Raw genomic sequence first — 17,668 nt, 5'->3', positions numbered from 1 at the left:
AGTCATTCAATGGGAAAGTTGCCTCTTGGAAGGAATAACCCGGCTTGGCTCCCGCTTTCGATCTGCCGCCCAACGTCTGAACGGAGAAGCGAAGAGGCAGGAGAGACAAGGCAGGAGAGACGAAGCGGGAGCCAAGCCGGGTCATTCCTTCCAAGAGGCAACTTTCCCATCGAATGACTCGCTGCTCTAGACTGCGGAGACCCTCTCTGCAGTCCCTCTCGTCTGGCCAGACTAGAGGGACTGCAGAGAGGGTTGCCTCGAGTCTAGGGCAGTGAGTCATTCGATGGGAAAGTTCCCTCTTCCTCCGCCCAGCCCTCCTTTGCTTAGGCTTCTTTGTCAAGAAGCGGCTTTTGGGGCTAATGGGAGAGGAGAGTGAAAAGAAAAAAAAACATACGAGAGCTTGCTGTGAGACTTTAGTTTGCTGTGAGGCTTTAGCGAGCTCATCCTCTGAGGCGAGGCTGAGCTAGCTGCTGCTGATTCTGCTTAACTGTTAAAAAAGCCTCAAAAAGTCCTGCCTCACAGTAGAGGGCGCTTTTTTGAGGCTTTTTTTAACAGTTAAACAGAGTCATCAGCAGCTAGCTCAGTCTCGCCTCAGCTGTCGCCTGAGAGGCTGAGCGCGCTAAAACCTCACAGCAAGCTCTCGTATGGTTTTTTTTTCATGATGAGAGGTGCGGCTGTGCCTCACTTGCCTCACCTGACTGCACGTCACTGCTATGAACTAATATTGAGTGACTTGGGATTTAAGGAATTAGATTTAACTTTATTCACAGAGATATTCGTTTCAAGTGCTAATGCTTCCGGGTTGCCCTTAGGGCCGTTTTTCGCCCTCTGGAGCTTTCAGGAAAAACGGCCCAACGCGCAAACCGGAAGTCAGTTCCCGAACTTCCGGTTTGTGTGTTGGGTTGTTTTTCACCCCCCAGAGGCTTCAGGAAAGCCTTCGGAAGGCAAAAAACAGCCGAAAAAGAAGGCCAAAGTCAGCTGGCAAGCACACACATGCATGCTGGAGCTAACAGGGCAACGCCACATATGCCCTAAGAAATGGCTCCGCATGCCACCTGTGGCACACATGCCATAGGTTTGCCATCACGGGCCTAGAGAATGTAGGGGTATGCCTCCTGAAGTTCCCATTTAAACTGTGTGAAACAACTATTGTAAGATACCAAAATAATAAATCTTGGATTCATCCATCAGTTTATCCTCAGAACAAATTGTTAGTGGATTGGACTAAGAAAAAATGACTGGCCTAAGTTTCCTGAGCTGCAGGACTGAATAGAAATTAGTACTTACATCATCATGTTATAGTTTAAGATTAAATTTATTTTTATGTTTTAGACTGTCTGCACAATTCTGTATATACCTACTGTAGCGTATTCCAGACTCATATAGTTCAACAGACGTTATAGTATAGAAATAATAATTTGCTGCATATTTCAGGTATGCAGACATAAAATGCACATACATATGGACAATTAATGTTAAGGGACTTGTAAACAGTATATTGGGAACAAATCAAAAGTCATTCTGTTGAAGAGTCACATTTCATAATTACAGCAGTAATCGCTCTAGTTTGAATTACCCTGCATGAAAAGTCAATGTAAGGGTTAATTGTAATAAGGCCTTACTTTATTAATAAAATGACAAGTTACAATTCAGGGTTTGTTTTTTTCTGCATATTGGCAGAGTGCATAGTTGCTGAAACAAATCTGTCACCCAGGTAATCATATTTCAAAAAATATAAAACTACCTTCAATCAAAAAAAAAATTCATTTTCTTTTCTTTTCTTAAGATAGAGCATATTGTCCAAGGACATGCTGCTTTCCCAGAACTACAAACAAAATCTGAAGCCAGGTCAGTTCATAAACCTTATTTCTTCTTCATTTATTATTCTGTTTAGAAATTTCTTTTTGGCTGTTATACAGAAAAACCAGTTAGCCAGAGTCTTCCAACTTCATTTGGGATGTGGGTTGAGCTGTGTCTCATATTTACATGTCTGTCCAAACTTCTTTACCCTCCTTACTTTAGCATACATTTTTAATACACCTGAGGAATGAGTCACATGTTTGTTTCTAAGATACTGTCATCAACAGAAGTTGATTTTTTTTCTAGTCATGGCAGGATTGTAAAATATTTTTTTGTGACTGCCTGGACAACAGTTCAGCCTAATTTTCACATGCTTAATTTCAGTGCTTAGATACGCATTTATCTTTGCGAAATTCCTTCCAAAATCTCATCTTTTAATAATGGTGCCATTCTTGGTACGATTAACCTTATAACGAAACGGTTACAAAGCTTTTATAATAATATAAGTAATGGTAAGTTAATTGTTTGAGGCTTAAAAATTCATGTGAGTAATGTCACCTAGTCCCTCCTTCTCAAACAATTAAATAGAATCTTTGATTCTTTGCTACTAAATGGTGCTCAGCACTAATCAGAAGGGATAGACTCTGGTATTAATATTGTTTATCTCACAGAAAAGGAAGTTTCTGAGAGGAAGAACTCAGTGAAAGCCCCTTAATAATCATACAAAAGCATTTGGCATACGTTTGAACCGTTCCATACAGATCCTCTAATTTTAACCCACTCACCAATGATTCTTCAGTCTCTCACAATAACTTTTTTGTTATATCTTAACAATTTCAATTTTTTTATAAATCAAACACACACACTTTCCTATTGTGTAACAAATAATTTGTTCCGTGTATCCCCTCAACTAGCAGATATGTGTGGTGTGCTTATATGCATTCAGGATATGTATTTAAGTTTTGAACTGAAAACTTGAAATATTTTTTAAAGTCCAATCTATGTAGCAGTTTTGGAAATATGAATTAGATCAATTCAGTTAAATATGTGCTCCAAATAAAATTATTTCCACCCAAGTGCAAAGGCTACTGCTCTAGAGAGAAGACCAAGTGGAAATAAGGAAGGAAAAGAAATATTACCTCATACCGGCATGTTAACCATTATGCAGGTTTTTAGGGAGGGGAATTTAATGTAACAGAGTAGGGGACTTTTAAAAATATGAGTTAGAGAGAATATTTAGGTTTGAAGATTGTTATCTCTTCAATTTTCAGTTTTGACGTCAGGATCTCTGTTCTAACACACTGAAAATAAATTAATCCTCCCCTATAATACCAGAAAATTCAGTTTATTCTTAATTAAAATGTGATTTTGTAAAGCTGGACAGAGATGAGTTCTGATTAAAAGATTTTCACAATGTTACGTTACGTAAGGACACTCATTTTATACTATACACTATGAGAGCCAATTTGATATAGTGGTTAAGGCCCCAAGCTAAAAAGTGGGAAACTCTGAGTTCTAGTCCCACCTTAGGCGCAAAGGCAGCTGGGTGACCTTGAACCAGTTACATTCTCTCAGACCTGGGAAGAAGACAATGCAAATGTGATTGGCCACTTAATAAAGATGATAGTGAGGTGATGTTTCATTGATTTTACCCCTTTAAGGATTTTATGTTTATTTTGTTGTAAATGCTTGGAGTCTTTGTAAAATCAGTGGAGGGATATAAATATCACAGACATTTGTTTATATGTTCTGAACATCAAGTAATTGGGTTAAATAGAGGGAATCATATAGATAAATACAGGAGATTTGAATAAAGCACCTGAAGCACCAGGCCTCAACAAGTCCAGGCAATCCCCAGATAAAATAGTACTGGAATAAAAGAAGATCAGAATAAGAACTTTGTTGAGACAAGCTATATCAGGGTTGTCAAACTTGCGTTGTCACAGCCTCGTCACATGACGTATTGGGACTTCCCCCCCCCTCGCTACACTGGGCTGGGGTGGGGCCAGCACTTGACGCTTCTGCCGTCACGCAGTGAGTTTGACACCCCTGAACTATACGGACAACCAATTCTTATGGCCACACACCATCCTTGTTTCTTTATTTTCGTAATATTAAATAAAAAAGAGAGAGACACAAACAAATAATCATTTCAGAGGGTCATACCATATCTTCTGTTTTCATTTACCATAATAGATGTTTCTTCTCCCCCCCAATATAATCATAATTGGAAACCATTCTTGTATTCTTCTCTCTACGTTCCCTTTTGTTCTGTAGTTCTTTTTCCATTTTTTCCCCGATGGCCAAAATTGTACAAATGAAGTAATGAAAACATTTAAAATTAATGCAATTTAAATAATTAATAGCTACATTAGCACAATAACTGATCAAATAAAAGCAGTCTTACACAATTATTTGCAAATTGCGCACTTATTTGCAGCAAATGAGATTTCATTGTTTGAGCACATGTCCCCCAAAGAATTTACATTTTTTGCTAATTTTCTTTAATATATCTTTTGAAGACCAGTAACATAGAAGAAGTCTTTAAAAATATTATTTATATTTCTATGGGTGTATTTGCTTTGCCAATTGATGTTACAGAATATTTAATCACTGGTTCATAGCTTTATTCAGTTTAATCTATAAATTTATTTATTTATCAAATTTAGAAATAACCCATCTCCCTCACAAAGATGTATTTGCCTGCAGCTAACTCATAGGATTGTTTTGACCTGAGAAACATTTCCAAAACCATTTTACAATCTCACTCAAATTCAAACAACTGACTAAAGAGCCAGTTTGGTGTACTGATTAAGGCACTAGGCTAGCAAGCAAAAGACTGTGAGTTTAAGTCCCGCTTTAGCCATGAAGCCAGCTGGGTAACTTTGGGCCAGTCCCTCTCTCTCAGCTCAACCCACTCAGGGTTGTTATTGGAAAGAAAATAGGGCAAATAGGTGTTGGATATGTTTGCTCTTGCCTTGAGTTGTTTCTAAAAATAATAAAGGCTGAAATAAATAAATACCTTCATCCAGAAAAAGTTTATTTTTGGAATACTTACTTAATGTGTATTCTAGATGAATTTGTGAACTATTACAATTGCATGACATAACTTCTTGTGAAATATATTTGAATTGCCCCATGTTCTCTGTTTAAAATCTTGTGCTACGTCACTGCAGCCTGCTTTTCGTTATCTTTCTTCTTGTCCTCTTTCATTGAACAATTATGTTGGGCAACACAGCAAAAATGAAAATGAAATAATTCTATGAAAGTATGTTAAGAACTTTCAAACGGTGACTCTCCCTCCTCCCCCCATATACAAGACATCACATTAATATTATACAATAATGTTTTTTTTTAAAAAAAACTTTAAAGTATATGAATAATGAAGTAAATTAGCTATTTTAATGTGTTCCAAGTGTACTTCATTTTGAATGATACCATCCAATAGCAAACACATGGTAATACCTAATTGAAACAACATGCAGCTGAATGCTTAAATGTAGAATATAAATATACAGCTGCAAGCAGGTCAGAAGTCAGAGTAGTAAACACATGCCAAATTCCCACAGGGAACTCGTTAGTGCATGGCTGAATAGACTTGCTGGGGCTAAATGAATATCACTATTTAGACCTCCAGAACTGAGACATTGATTAATCAGTTATAATTAGATGGAGATGCTATTTTGGCTAATCTCTCTGCAGATGGAAAGTCTTCAATACTTTGATATAGAAGGTAAAACCAATCATAAAAATTAAAAAGCTGCTCAAAAGATTTTTAGACATGTATAAAGTGGCAAGAGCAGGTTCCATTGGCATGTCAGTGCAGGCATTACAAGCTAGATGGCTGTTCCAGTTGATTTCAGTGAGATTTGGCATGTTTTGCTTTCTTTGGCTTTCAGCCTCTGAGTGCATACTGGAGAAAGTTAAGCACACTTAAGTTCCACTTGAAATTAATGAAATTAAACCCAATGCACATTATCTGGATAGTCTCCAAGCCTTCAGTAGATGAGGCTGTGGAATTTGCATTGTGCCTGCTAAATATCCCGACTGGCATGAATATTTCACCATTTAATCTCTCTGTTAAAGTTGTGTATATAAATAACATATATTTAGATGTGATTTCACATATAAATCACTTGTTCTTGTGTGATGTCGCAAAGTACACTTCTTCCTTTATGAAAGAAAGTGGTTCCCATCTTCAAAAAATGGGGGGAAAAACCAGAGCTAGGAAACTACCGACCAATCAGCCTAACATTAATGCCTGGGGAAATAGTGGGAAAATTCATCAAAAAACAGATCTGCGAACCTCTAGAAATAAATGAAGTTATAACTAAAAGCCAGCATGGGTTTGTTAAAAACAGATCATGCCAAACCAATCTTATTTCACTCTTTGACAAAGGGACTAAATAAGTAGACCAGCAAAATGCTGTGTACATAATATACTTAAATTTTAGCAAGGCATTCGACAAAGTAGGCCACAACCTACTTCTTGGTATGTTAAAGAAATGTGATATAGACAGCATCACCAGATGGATTTGTAACTGGCTGACAAACTGTACTCAAGGAGTAGTCCTTAATGATACTACAATCTACATGGAAGGAAGGAAGCAGTGGAGTATCACAAGGTTCTGTCTTAGGCCCAGTACTCTTCAATATCGTCATAAATGACTTAGATGAGGAAATAGAAGGGGAACTCATCTCATCAAGTTTGCAGATGACACTAAGCTGGCAGGAATAGCCAATACCCCAGAAGACAAGCTCAGGATCCAAAGATAGCAGTCTTTAAACTTCTAATAGGATAGTTACTGAATATATATCAATATAAAATGTCATTAAGACTCAGTTAACCTTTTGCAATTTGAGAATCTAATTCTGAACAAGACTTGGTGATAGCAAACTATGTTTAGCATTATAGTGCAGTTTTATTTTCTTGCTGGTATGGTATTACCAGAATTCTACTTCCTAATTCTGCTTCAGACCTCTGTATAAACCCTATAGATCAAGTACAGGTAGTCCTCGACTTACAACTTATTCTCTTTCCTCATTCCTTTACAGTTTCATATTGCAAGGCTTTCCTAATTTGTGTATCTCTTATTAGGAGTCCAAATCATGCAATATGTTCAGAGAATAACCTTTCTCCCCCAGCTCGGTTCACTCCCCCATTTTTTCATTTGTTTTTCTTGCAGAGCTCAAAGTATATATACATACTTGAATGGTCACCTGGATCTGATTAAGAAATCTTTGCCTGTGGGTTTGCTCACTGTTGATTTACATGTTTGGCCAGATTTCCATGGCAACCGATCTCCCCTTGCAGATTTGACTCTAAAGGGCATGGTAAGAAACAACCAGTTGTTGTAAAAGGGTGAATACAAAATAATCGTATAAAATAAGACCATGAAATTAGCATTTTTATTTTAATATTTTTAGCATTTTTATTTGAAAATTCTACAGAATGGTCTTCCCCAAATGATTGTTGACATCCAAACTGAAAAAGATGAAAAAGCAAAACAAAACAAAAGTTATGTGTAATTCTATTATCATTAATATATGTTTTTACGTATACATATAAAACTTTTGTTGCTATTATTTAATTTTGCAGTATTATACGATTTTATAGAATTACCTAAAGTTTGCAGGGGTTTGATAAGCAGCAAATTCCAAAGTATAATTGCTACTGAATATAACAGCAAAAATGCAGTTAAAGTCATAGAAGAATATGATATGTCTACAGAGACAAGAAGCTGTTTTGTGAGACTACATAGCATGGGAAGTATATATAGTAAGTCTATGTGAAACATTGGAAAAACTTTATTGAGCATATGAAGATTTAGACAAAGAGAGAGAATTTTCTCCTGTTAAAAAACATGAATTTCAGTATAAAACTGTTGAACCACTGTATTTCTTACTAATATATGGATTCAAACCTCATCTGCCAGTTTCTCTCTGTACTCAAGCATTTCCATTTACAAGCATTACCCTTTCACAAATGCCTAGCTTCTGGAGATTGGACAACCACTTTTTCTAGAATGGTATATGGTCTTTTTCTCAAGCAGGGGGTTGGGCTAGAAGACTCCAAGGTCCCTTCCAGCCCTGCTGGTCTATTTTATTCTATGTTCTACTTTCCACAAAAAAATATTTTCTACATCAAAGTTGAATGCTGTATTTGTGGCCCATAAGGGCCCATATTTGAAGAGACGTATGGTAAAGGTAAAGGTAGAGTACATGAATTTTCAAATATTTTTGTTGTACTTACTCTCCAGTACTCAAAGCATAGCAAAAAAGTGATATTTATCAAGTTACTTGTTAGTCACTGAATTCAATCTCATGGTCCACATATTAAAACCTAAAGATGGCATGCTTTTTAGATGACAATAACTCTTTTGTTTTTGGGATAACTGCTGACTTTGATTTATGTTTATATTGGTTTCATGTGAAAATGCATAGTGCTTGAAGTTAAACTGAAACTTGCAACAAAAATAAGCAAGGAGAGATGCTAACTGATTTCCTTCAAAACACATTAAATTTATATCTGTCTCAGTTTTCAGTTCCCCATTCACAAAAAAGGCAAGTATATTTACCCGGTATCTGTGTTGGCCCCTCACAACTGGCATTCGGAAGCATTATTTTCCCAACTTGGAAGTAACAATAAATCCTCAAGACAAATGCATTTTTAAGGACCTGTATTCTTAAATTTATCCAATCCAAGCAATTCAAGCTAGAGGTTATACCAGACCATGTGATAATGAAATCCATAATTACTTTTGTGATACAATTTATTAGAATCTTTTCTTGAAAAAGAAATTAGTAAGTACAAAAATGTTCTTGTTCCCTTCAGGTAGTGGGATTGACACTGTCTCAAAGTCTTGATGATCTTGCTCTTATTTATCTAGCTACAGTTCAAGCCATTGCGGTAAGTTGAGTACATTTTCCCTAAGATTTGAGGGAACCTTTCTTTTCTTGGGGGTTATAATTTTTTTTTCCAGCAAATGACTGTTGAAATTCTTATGACTGTTTGCAAGTAGAGAAACTGAAACAATTTATCTAAGGCTTAATATTAACAATACAATAGCATTGAGGGCTTTTTTCTTGTGTTGTGGCTTTTGTTCTTTTTGTTGTGGCTGCAAATGGTGGCATCAATATGTGACAACTGAATTTTTTAAAGAGGGAACTACAAAAAGAAAAGAAATTTGAAATGAGCTTACATTTGTATTTATGTTGTCTCCTCTCCAATCTGTCTTCTTTGTGGTTAATCCCGTATAAACTGTCCTGTTCAACAGGGAAAATTTCATTTGATTTGAGAGATATGAAGTGCAATGATGATTTGGTTATGTCACAAACAGTGGTGTGGACTACTGGTACTATTGATTGAAATATTGTACTTGAATTTGTAGGAGACAGCCTTCTTGTACATCTGAAAAGCAGGTTTTTCTACCTCAGGCCAAGAATTTAGGAGATAAAAAGACACTTGCGGTACTTTTCAAGATATTGTTACATATGAGTAGTTCAGTTTTTATAGCTGAGGTAATTTCAGGGGCCATTTTATTTTCCCATTCAACAAATGGCAAGAGCGAAGGGAATGGTGAAGGCACATACTATTAGTAGGTAGTAATTAATTAGAGTTTCCTTTTCCTTGTGGAGTAGAGTGATAGCTGATCCTGTGATCTCCCAATACTTTCCTAATATTCGTTATACATAATATTTCTAAATAACTTTTTTAAAAAAAGACATTCCAGGATATGGTGCATGGCAAGGATTAGATAGACTATAGATTTCTGGCTAGTGGCTTTTTGCTGGAAAATCGAACTACACTAATTTGGACCCAGTTCAAAATAAAGTTTGTTTAAAAAAAAAAAAGCCCCGTTGAATAATGCCATGAATATCTTAAATGGGGATTGGATGGGATGAAATGGACTCTGACTCAACTCTAGCAAGACGGAGTGGCTGTGGATATTTGGATCCTCCAGATACAAGGATTTCCATCTTTGGTTTTGGATGGAGTGGCATTGCCCCAAACAGACCTGGTGCACAGTCTGGGTGGGCTTTCTGGACTTATGACTCCTGCTCAAAGAGCAGGCGGCAGTTGTATCTAGGAGATTCTTTTCACATTTTGGGGGTGTGTGCCAATTGTGCCCATACCTGGACCGGGAGGCCCTGCTCACACTAACTCACAACATTTTAACCACCAGATTAGATTACTGTATCATACTCTCCATTGGGCTGTCCTTGAAGACCATTCAGAAACTTCAGTTGGTGCTGAATGCAGCCATGTGTGTCATAACAGGCACGTAATATACGGCACATGGAATACGATTCCTGCGTGATGAGCTGATTACCATTTCTAGATGCAATTCAGGGTGCTGGTGATTACCTGTAAAGCCCTTCATGGCTAGGAACCTTAGAGATCGCCTTCTTCCAAGAGTTTCTACCTATCCAATTAGATCATTTATTTTATTTATTTATTTATTTATTTATTTATTTACTGAGCGCTTATAGACCGCCCCCTCTCCCGAAAGGGACTCGGGGCGGTGTACAGTCCATACAAGAAATACATCATATAAATAACTAAATAATTGAACATTTAAAATTGTTAAATAGGTAGATAGATATGGAGGAGGTTAAAAAGAAGGTTAAAAAGAACTGTACGGCTGAGTAAAGTATATAGTTTTAAAAACCCCTAAAAAATATCCCATAAAATTAAATTTAAAAAACAATTCCCCTAAAATACCAGTTAAGAAATATGTCTGTCAGGAGGTAACAGTTATGATTGTGCCAGGCCAGCCAATCGGAACAGGTGAGTCTTCAATTTTTGTCGGAAGGAGCGGAAGTCGGTGGTGTTTCTAATGTCGGGGGGGGGGAGATCATTCCAGAGGGTTGGGCCCATCACAGAGAAGGCCCTACTCCTTGGCGCGGCCCGTTGGCATTGCCTAGTGGACGGCACCAGGAGAAGCCCCTCCCTGTGAGAGCGAATTGGCCGCAGGGATGTTTGTGGGAGGATGCGATCCCGCAAGTAGCTAGGTCCTGTGCCATGGAGTGCTTTAAAGATGGTGATCAAAACCTTGAAACGCACCCGAAAAACCACAGGCAGCCAGTGCAGCTCGCGCAGGAGAGGTGTTACGTGGGAGTACCTAGTACTCCCCATGACAGCCCGCGCGACTGCGTTCTGGACTAGCTGCAGTCTTCGGGCACGTCCCAAGGGAAGCCCCATGTAGAGAGCATTACAGTAGTCCAGGCGAGACGTCACCAGTGTATGAGTGACCGTGCGTAGGGCATCCCGGTCCAGTAAGGGGCACAATTGGCGCACCAGGCGAACCTGGTGGAACGCCCCCCTTGCCACGGCTGCCACATGGTCGTCCATCGACAGCCGGGCATCTAGGAGGACGCCCAACACCCGTTCCACAGGGGGCAATTGTTCGCCCCCTATGGCCAGCGATGGAGTCAGCTGGCTGAACCGAGATGCTGGTAGCCACAGCCACTCAGTCTTGGAGGGGTTGAGTTTGAGTCTGTTGTCCCCCATCCAGACCCCGACAGCTTCCAAACACCGGGACATCACTTCGACAGCCTCGTTGGGGTGGTTTGGGGTTGAAATGTACAGCTGGGTATCATCAGCGTATAGATGCTACTCAACCCCAAAACCACGGATGATCTCCCCCAGTGGCTTCACATATGCGTTGAACAGGAGAGGCGAGAGGACCGACCCCTGTGGCACCCCACAACTGAGTGGCCTCAGGGTCGACCTCTGCCCCCCTGTCAACAAACATTGCGTCCGGTCGGAGACGTAGGAGCCGAACCACCGCAAAACGGTGCCTCCGACTCCCATCCCCTCCAGCCGGCGCAATAGGATACCATGGTCGATGGTATCAAAAGCCGCTGAGAGGTCTAATAGGACCAGGATAGAGGAACAACCTCTATCTCTGGCCCTCCAGAGATCATCAACCAACGCGACCAAGGCTGTCTCCGTGCTGTGCCCGGGTCGGAAGCCGGACTGGCGTGGGTCTAGATAATCGGATTCGTCAAGGTGTCGCGGAAATTGCTGTGCCACCACATTCTCAACAACCTTCGCTAGAAAGGGAAGGTTGGAGACTGGACGATAATTAGCTAGCTCCGTTGGGTCAAGTGAAGGCCTCTTGAGCAAGGGCCTCACCACCGCCTCTTTCAAGGCAGTTGATAAGGATCCCTTGCCCAATGAGGCGTTCACCAGGCCCAGAAGCCAGCCTCGTGTCACCTCTCAGGTTGCCAGTACCAGCCAGGAGGGACACGGGTCCATTGAACATGTGGTGGGTCGCAGCCGTCCACGCAACCCACGCAAATCCTCGGGGGCAACAGAGTCAAACTCCTCCCAGAATGGTCTCATAAGACTCACTGTTGACGGCTCGTCCGGTCCACTGGAGGGGGCCCATCCGCTCCAGATCTGAGCGACTTTGTCCTGCAGATATTCCCCAAACTCCTCTGCTCTGCCCTGCAAGGGTGCCCCCCGCGTCCCCTGCGATAAGAGGGAGCGGGTCACCCTAAACAGGGCGGCAGGGCGGTTATCAGCGGACGCAATAAGAGCGGCACAGTGTCTACGTTTGGCCGCTCTCAATGCCACAAGGTAGGTCCGTAAATAGGCTCTTACCTGTGTTCGATCAGATTCGGAGCGTGAGGACCTCCACCTGCTCTCTAGACATCTCCTATGGCGCTTCATCACCCTCAACTCCTCAGTATACCAAGGAGCTCGGGTGGGTCGCTGCCGTAGAAGAGGTCGCAAAGGCGTGACCCGGTCCAAGGCCCCAGCCGCCGCCCTATTCCAGGCGGCCACTAGGTCCTCCGACCGAGCGCGGGTCAGGGCTACAGGTAGTGGCCCAAGCTCCGTCTGGAACCTATCCGGTTCCATCAGGTGCTTGGGGCAGTACCAGCTTGGACAGTCTGGCTCCGCCTCCTCGCGGTGGGGGGTAGCGCCAGGGAAGTCCAGCCGGAGACATGAGTGATCTGACCATGACAGGGGAGTAACAACTAAATCCCCTATTCCCAGATCACTCGTCCACTGCTCAGATACAAAAACAAGGTCCAGTGTGTGGCCACCTTCGTGTGTGGGGCCCTGAATTAATTGGGTCAGGTCCATGGCTGTCATGGAAGCCATGAACTCCCGAGCCACCTCAGATGCCGCTCCCGTCGACGACAGGTTGAAATCCCCCATAACCAAAATCTTGGGGATCTCAACCGCCGTCTCTGAGATCAGCTCGAGGAGCTCGGGTAGGGCCGCTGATGTATAGCGAGGAGCCAAGTATACAATCAGCAGACCCCACTGCCTCCCTGGGCCCCATTTCACACCTAGGGACTCACACCCGGGTATCTGAGGAACAGTGAACTCCCTCGGCTCTAGACAATCCCCTATAACTACCGCCACCCCACCACCCTTACCCAGGGCCCGAGGCTGATGGAATGCATGGAAACCCGGTGGGCACATTTCCACGAGGGGTAAACCACCCTCGTGGCCCAACCAGGTCTCTGTTATCCCTGCAAGGTCCAGCTCCCCCTCAGAGATCAACTCATTGATGAGGGGGGCCTTATTGGTCACGGACCTTGCATTGCAAAGCATCAGCCGCAGGCCCTGGCTCTGTAGTTCCTGGCCACCTAGACTGCAGGGGTTGGTACAAACGACCGGGTGTAGCCAGCAGCCACGGTCTCCCAACCGACCTTGTGATCTTCTCTTGTCCTCGCATCCCCCCCTCCCCGCGACCGTTGTAATAAAACAACCCTCTATTGGAATAACTTGTTCCCTCTCACCCCCCGCCCGCTCACTTCCCTCCTGGACTCACCTGTTCGTCTGGCACTGGCTCCCCTCTCGGCCTGGTTAACCCACCCCCCTCCCTGGAACCCCCTAATAACAATGCAAAACATTTAGATAAAAATCCCCTCAGCTTCCGTTTCTTCCACCTCACGGGGTTCACAAACCCGTCATCAAAGCAGGCCCTTGAGAGAGACAAGGGCCAGGCCTGCGAGAGAGGGGCCTCCCGCAGGCGGAGCATGTCTGACCTCGAATAGATTGTTAAAAACCCAGTGGGGTCAGGGTGCTGGTGATGAAAAGTTAGTAGACGGTGGATAGAGTCTCAATAAGAAGTAGGACGCTTCAATGTCCAGTTAGTACTTGGATGGGGGGGGGGAAATGATCGAATATCCCAGGTGGTGAAAGATGGCAGAGATGACAAAAAGGTGGGAGACAGTCCAAGGTGGTTCCAGATGAGTGTGGGTTCCTTAATTGGGGGGGGGGCGTTCTTGGCCCAGTTGTTCTAGGCCTAGGTAACCATTCAGGCCTGTCCATGGCCCTGAAACAGGGCCTCCAGTGGCCTCCGATGTTCCAGGCCACCCCCAACCGTTGTCTTGTACCTTCGCCCTCACTCCTGGTTCCCATCCAGAACGCCCGGTGGGCACACTCCACCTTGGCCCCCCACCCGGCGCTCCAAAGTTCTCCACGGTTTAGGATAAAGTTCTCCAAAATTCTCCAAGTTCGTAATAAACATCCGGCGTCCTCTGCTGGCGCCGGCAGGGCCCGGGGGCATGGGAGCAGCCAGGATACGGCAGAAAACCACAAGGAGTCTCTGGCGGCGGCGCCACTCTTTCCACTCGTCCCGCCGCCGCAGCCGTCTCCATCTGCCTCTCCCGACTGCCTCCCAGCCTTGTTCTCCCCCCTGGGTCCTCGTTCTTCTTACCGGTACCTTTTTCGCCGCCAGCGCAATCCTATTGCCGTGCCGCGCTGCGCGCCGCCGCCATTGCTTCCCAGCTTTCTCCACGGCCACTTACAGCCTTCCTTCCTCCTTTCCTTCCGATCTCCCCCGACCACCCTGGTGGGCCAAAACGAGCTCAAAGCAAGCCAGGGTGGTCGAGCTGTCCAACTCTCGACCCTCCGATGACATGAGGGCCGGCAGCAATCCCTTACCCGGTCGGGAGCTCCATGGCGTTCTTGGGAGCTCAAGAGGCGACCGCCATCGCCGGAAGCTCCTCCTCCTCCTCTCCAGAGATCAGTTGGACATATCTCGTCAGTCAAAAAACATCAGCTGACAGGCAGTAGAAGACAAGCTTTTTCTGCTCTGTGAAACATCCTCTCTTCGGAGAGGCCAACCCTGTTAGCCTTCCATAAAGCTTTAAAGATCCCAAGCCTGGGGTACTACATGTGCCACCTCCTGGCTATGTTGTTAAAGGCCAGATATCTTGCTTATGTATGCACTTTGAATTAGACATTTTAATGTTTTTACTATTTTACTGATTATTTTTACTATTTTATTGTTTTAAAATGTTAATTGTAATATATGTTTTGAATTGCAAGCCATCCAGAGTCGTTTGCTGAGATGGGCGGCTATAGAAATCAAATCAAATAAATAAACAAATAAGCAAGTCCTGAGATCACAATCTTAAACGTATGTAATGTTCCACCTTCTAAATAATGTTCTCTCTTCCCAAAATTCCTGTCTCAACAATATAATGTAGTGCTTTCCACTGTTGCTCTTATATAGTCTATTCCAAGTCACAACATGACATACATCATGAATTTTGTAATTGTCATTAGTCATAACACCATGTGACGTCATTTGCTTCATCTTCCTCATATGTGGACATTTATAATTGATACAACCTATAGATACAGATCTCTATAAAATCTACTATGGAGCTTTTGTTTATCATAGGCAAATAGCTTCTGTTCTTTGCTAGAGTTCCACAATATTACTCTGTTTAGCAAAAGAGGAATTTCTTGAAATCCATTTGCCCAGTTTTAACACTTCCCTGGACACAAACAGGATTAATTTTTATATAGTTAGAATGTATATTTGCTAATCTTATTATTACTGTTCTTTGATAGTACAACAGTGGTATACTTTCATGCCAATCTTTTTGATTTAAACAAAACGTGCAAATCATTTTTCAGAAAATGAGAACTACTAATATTATCTTGTGAAAGACTACAATACTTCTTTGCCAAACAAGCACTGTGGCATTATTTTATGCTAATGAGGTGAAAATTTCTCAGTTGGGTATCCTGGGAAATCCATCTATTATTATTCAAGTGTTTCTTTATGCTAGATTCTATTGTGCTTTGAAATTAAAATCGCTGGTCCCTCCTATGTTATTTTTACAGAGGTACTGCAGAGGTAACACACAATAATGGGTGTGGGGGAGGTTATTACTCACTGATATACTGATCTGGTACTTAGTCCTGGAGCAGTTACTGTAAAACAACAAACAAAATCGATGGATCAGGGCCTGCTATTTTCTGTAAAATTCAGAAAATATTAGTTTTAATGATTAAGGGCATTTTGGAAATTAGTCATTATTTTATACCAATCAAAATATTACAGTCACACTATATTAACTTACAACTGTATACAACCTCAGGCCACATGTTGTTCACATGTATTAAATAACACTTACTCTAAAAGCTCATCTGTTTTCTTTCCAGCAAGGGATTTTGCAGGAAAGTGACATTTGCATATCTCTTAGTCTGCATAGTTTTCCTTATACAGGTAGCCCTCAACTTACAACAATTTGTTCAGTTACAGGACTGAAAAAAAGTTGCTTATGACTGTTTTTCACATTTACAACCATTGTAGCATTCCCATAATCATGTGATCAAAATTCAGATGCTTGGCAACTAACTCATATTTATGACAGTTGCAGTGTCCTGGAGCCATGTGATCCCCTATTGAGACCTTATGACAAGCAAAGCCAATGTAGAAGCCAGATTCACTTAGCAGCTGTGTAACTAATTCAACAACTGTAGTGATTCACTTAACAACTGTGGCAAAGTTTATGAAGTCACTTACAAATGTCTCACTTAACAACAGAAATGTTGGGCTCAATTGTAATTGTAAATCGAGGACTACCTGTAGTAATGTATAAGATAATGAATCTATATTAATTATATTGATGTTAACTTAAAAAATGAGTTAGTTTCCCCTTAAACTTTGCTGTCACCTTTTCCAGGAAAATTTAGTGGATAATTAAAGATAATTTTAGTGGTGTCATGCTGTAGAGAAGGAAAACAGAATAACTAGGTTTGAGATGGGGAAAATGTTATTTGTGTGTGTGTGTAGATATTATAAATATTAACTTCAATTAATGTTTCAGATATCTAGATAAATATGGGTTGTAGGAATTCTGAAAAATGTCCACAGTGCTCTCAAGTGGTAAAATTGCAGTAGTTAAGAATGAAATACTCACAATCTCAAAGCAAGACACAATTTTTATAAGTGAATACCTGTCCTTTAGTAATGAAAGTAATGGATATAGGATAGTTTGCCTCAGTCTGATGATCTCCAGAAGAGTTGGATTACATTTCCCATCATCCACATCTAATATAGTAATTAACATATTGTGTGTCATTAATTGTATCGTGTCTTTCATTAGATGCCCTTCCTAATGTTAAGAGTTTGCCAGAAATGCCTATCTTAAATCAAAATTCCCGTGAAACTTAATCAGGATGAAATAAACAATTGAAGCTTAACTCTGCTTTTCTTAAATATCCTGGCGAAGTCTGTACAAGCATTTGCAGTACATTGTAAATCTTACAATGAATTTTGGCCATGCTTCAGAAGATGTTCAGTGTTAAATGCTAAGGGAATTCTTTAGCATTATGTGTTTGGCAAAGGGTAGATTTGGCAGTAATATTACTTTTGAGGTTTTTTATTTTCTTTCGGTTGAAATCCAAAAACCAATTTTAAATACACAGTTAATGTTCAAAGGGTTTCTCTGCATGAGCTGGAAATGCAAACAGAATTCCTGTAAACCCATTTGAATGTTTATTTCTATTGTTTTAATTTTATTTTACTTTTTCAGAAGGTAAGTCAAAGGTTAGAGTTGAAAAAAGTGCTCTTGATCTGAGCTATTATAACTAAATTGA

General features: G+C 41.4%; 1 protein-coding gene across 6 annotated transcripts in view; it reads left to right on the top strand.

Moving 5' to 3' along the window:
- Nucleotides 1–17,668, top strand: part of FGGY (FGGY carbohydrate kinase domain containing) — a 228,847-nt gene that overhangs the window by 144,667 nt on the left and 66,512 nt on the right. For all 6 annotated transcript variants that reach the window (XM_081946309.1, XM_081946311.1, XM_081946310.1 and 3 more), the window contains exons 10-12: nt 1,787–1,848; nt 6,987–7,134; nt 8,636–8,710. In XM_081946309.1, the coding sequence (XP_081802435.1) occupies nt 1,787–1,848; nt 6,987–7,134; nt 8,636–8,710 (285 nt within the window). The remainder of the gene's footprint in view (nt 1–1,786; nt 1,849–6,986; nt 7,135–8,635; nt 8,711–17,668) is intronic.

This window comes from Natrix helvetica (assembly GCF_964273705.1).
Source record: "Natrix helvetica genome assembly, chromosome: 3".
NCBI lineage: Eukaryota > Metazoa > Chordata > Lepidosauria > Squamata > Natricidae > Natrix > Natrix helvetica.
The sequence above is the reverse complement of the archived record's forward strand: the minus strand, read 5'-3'. Positions and strand labels throughout refer to the sequence as shown.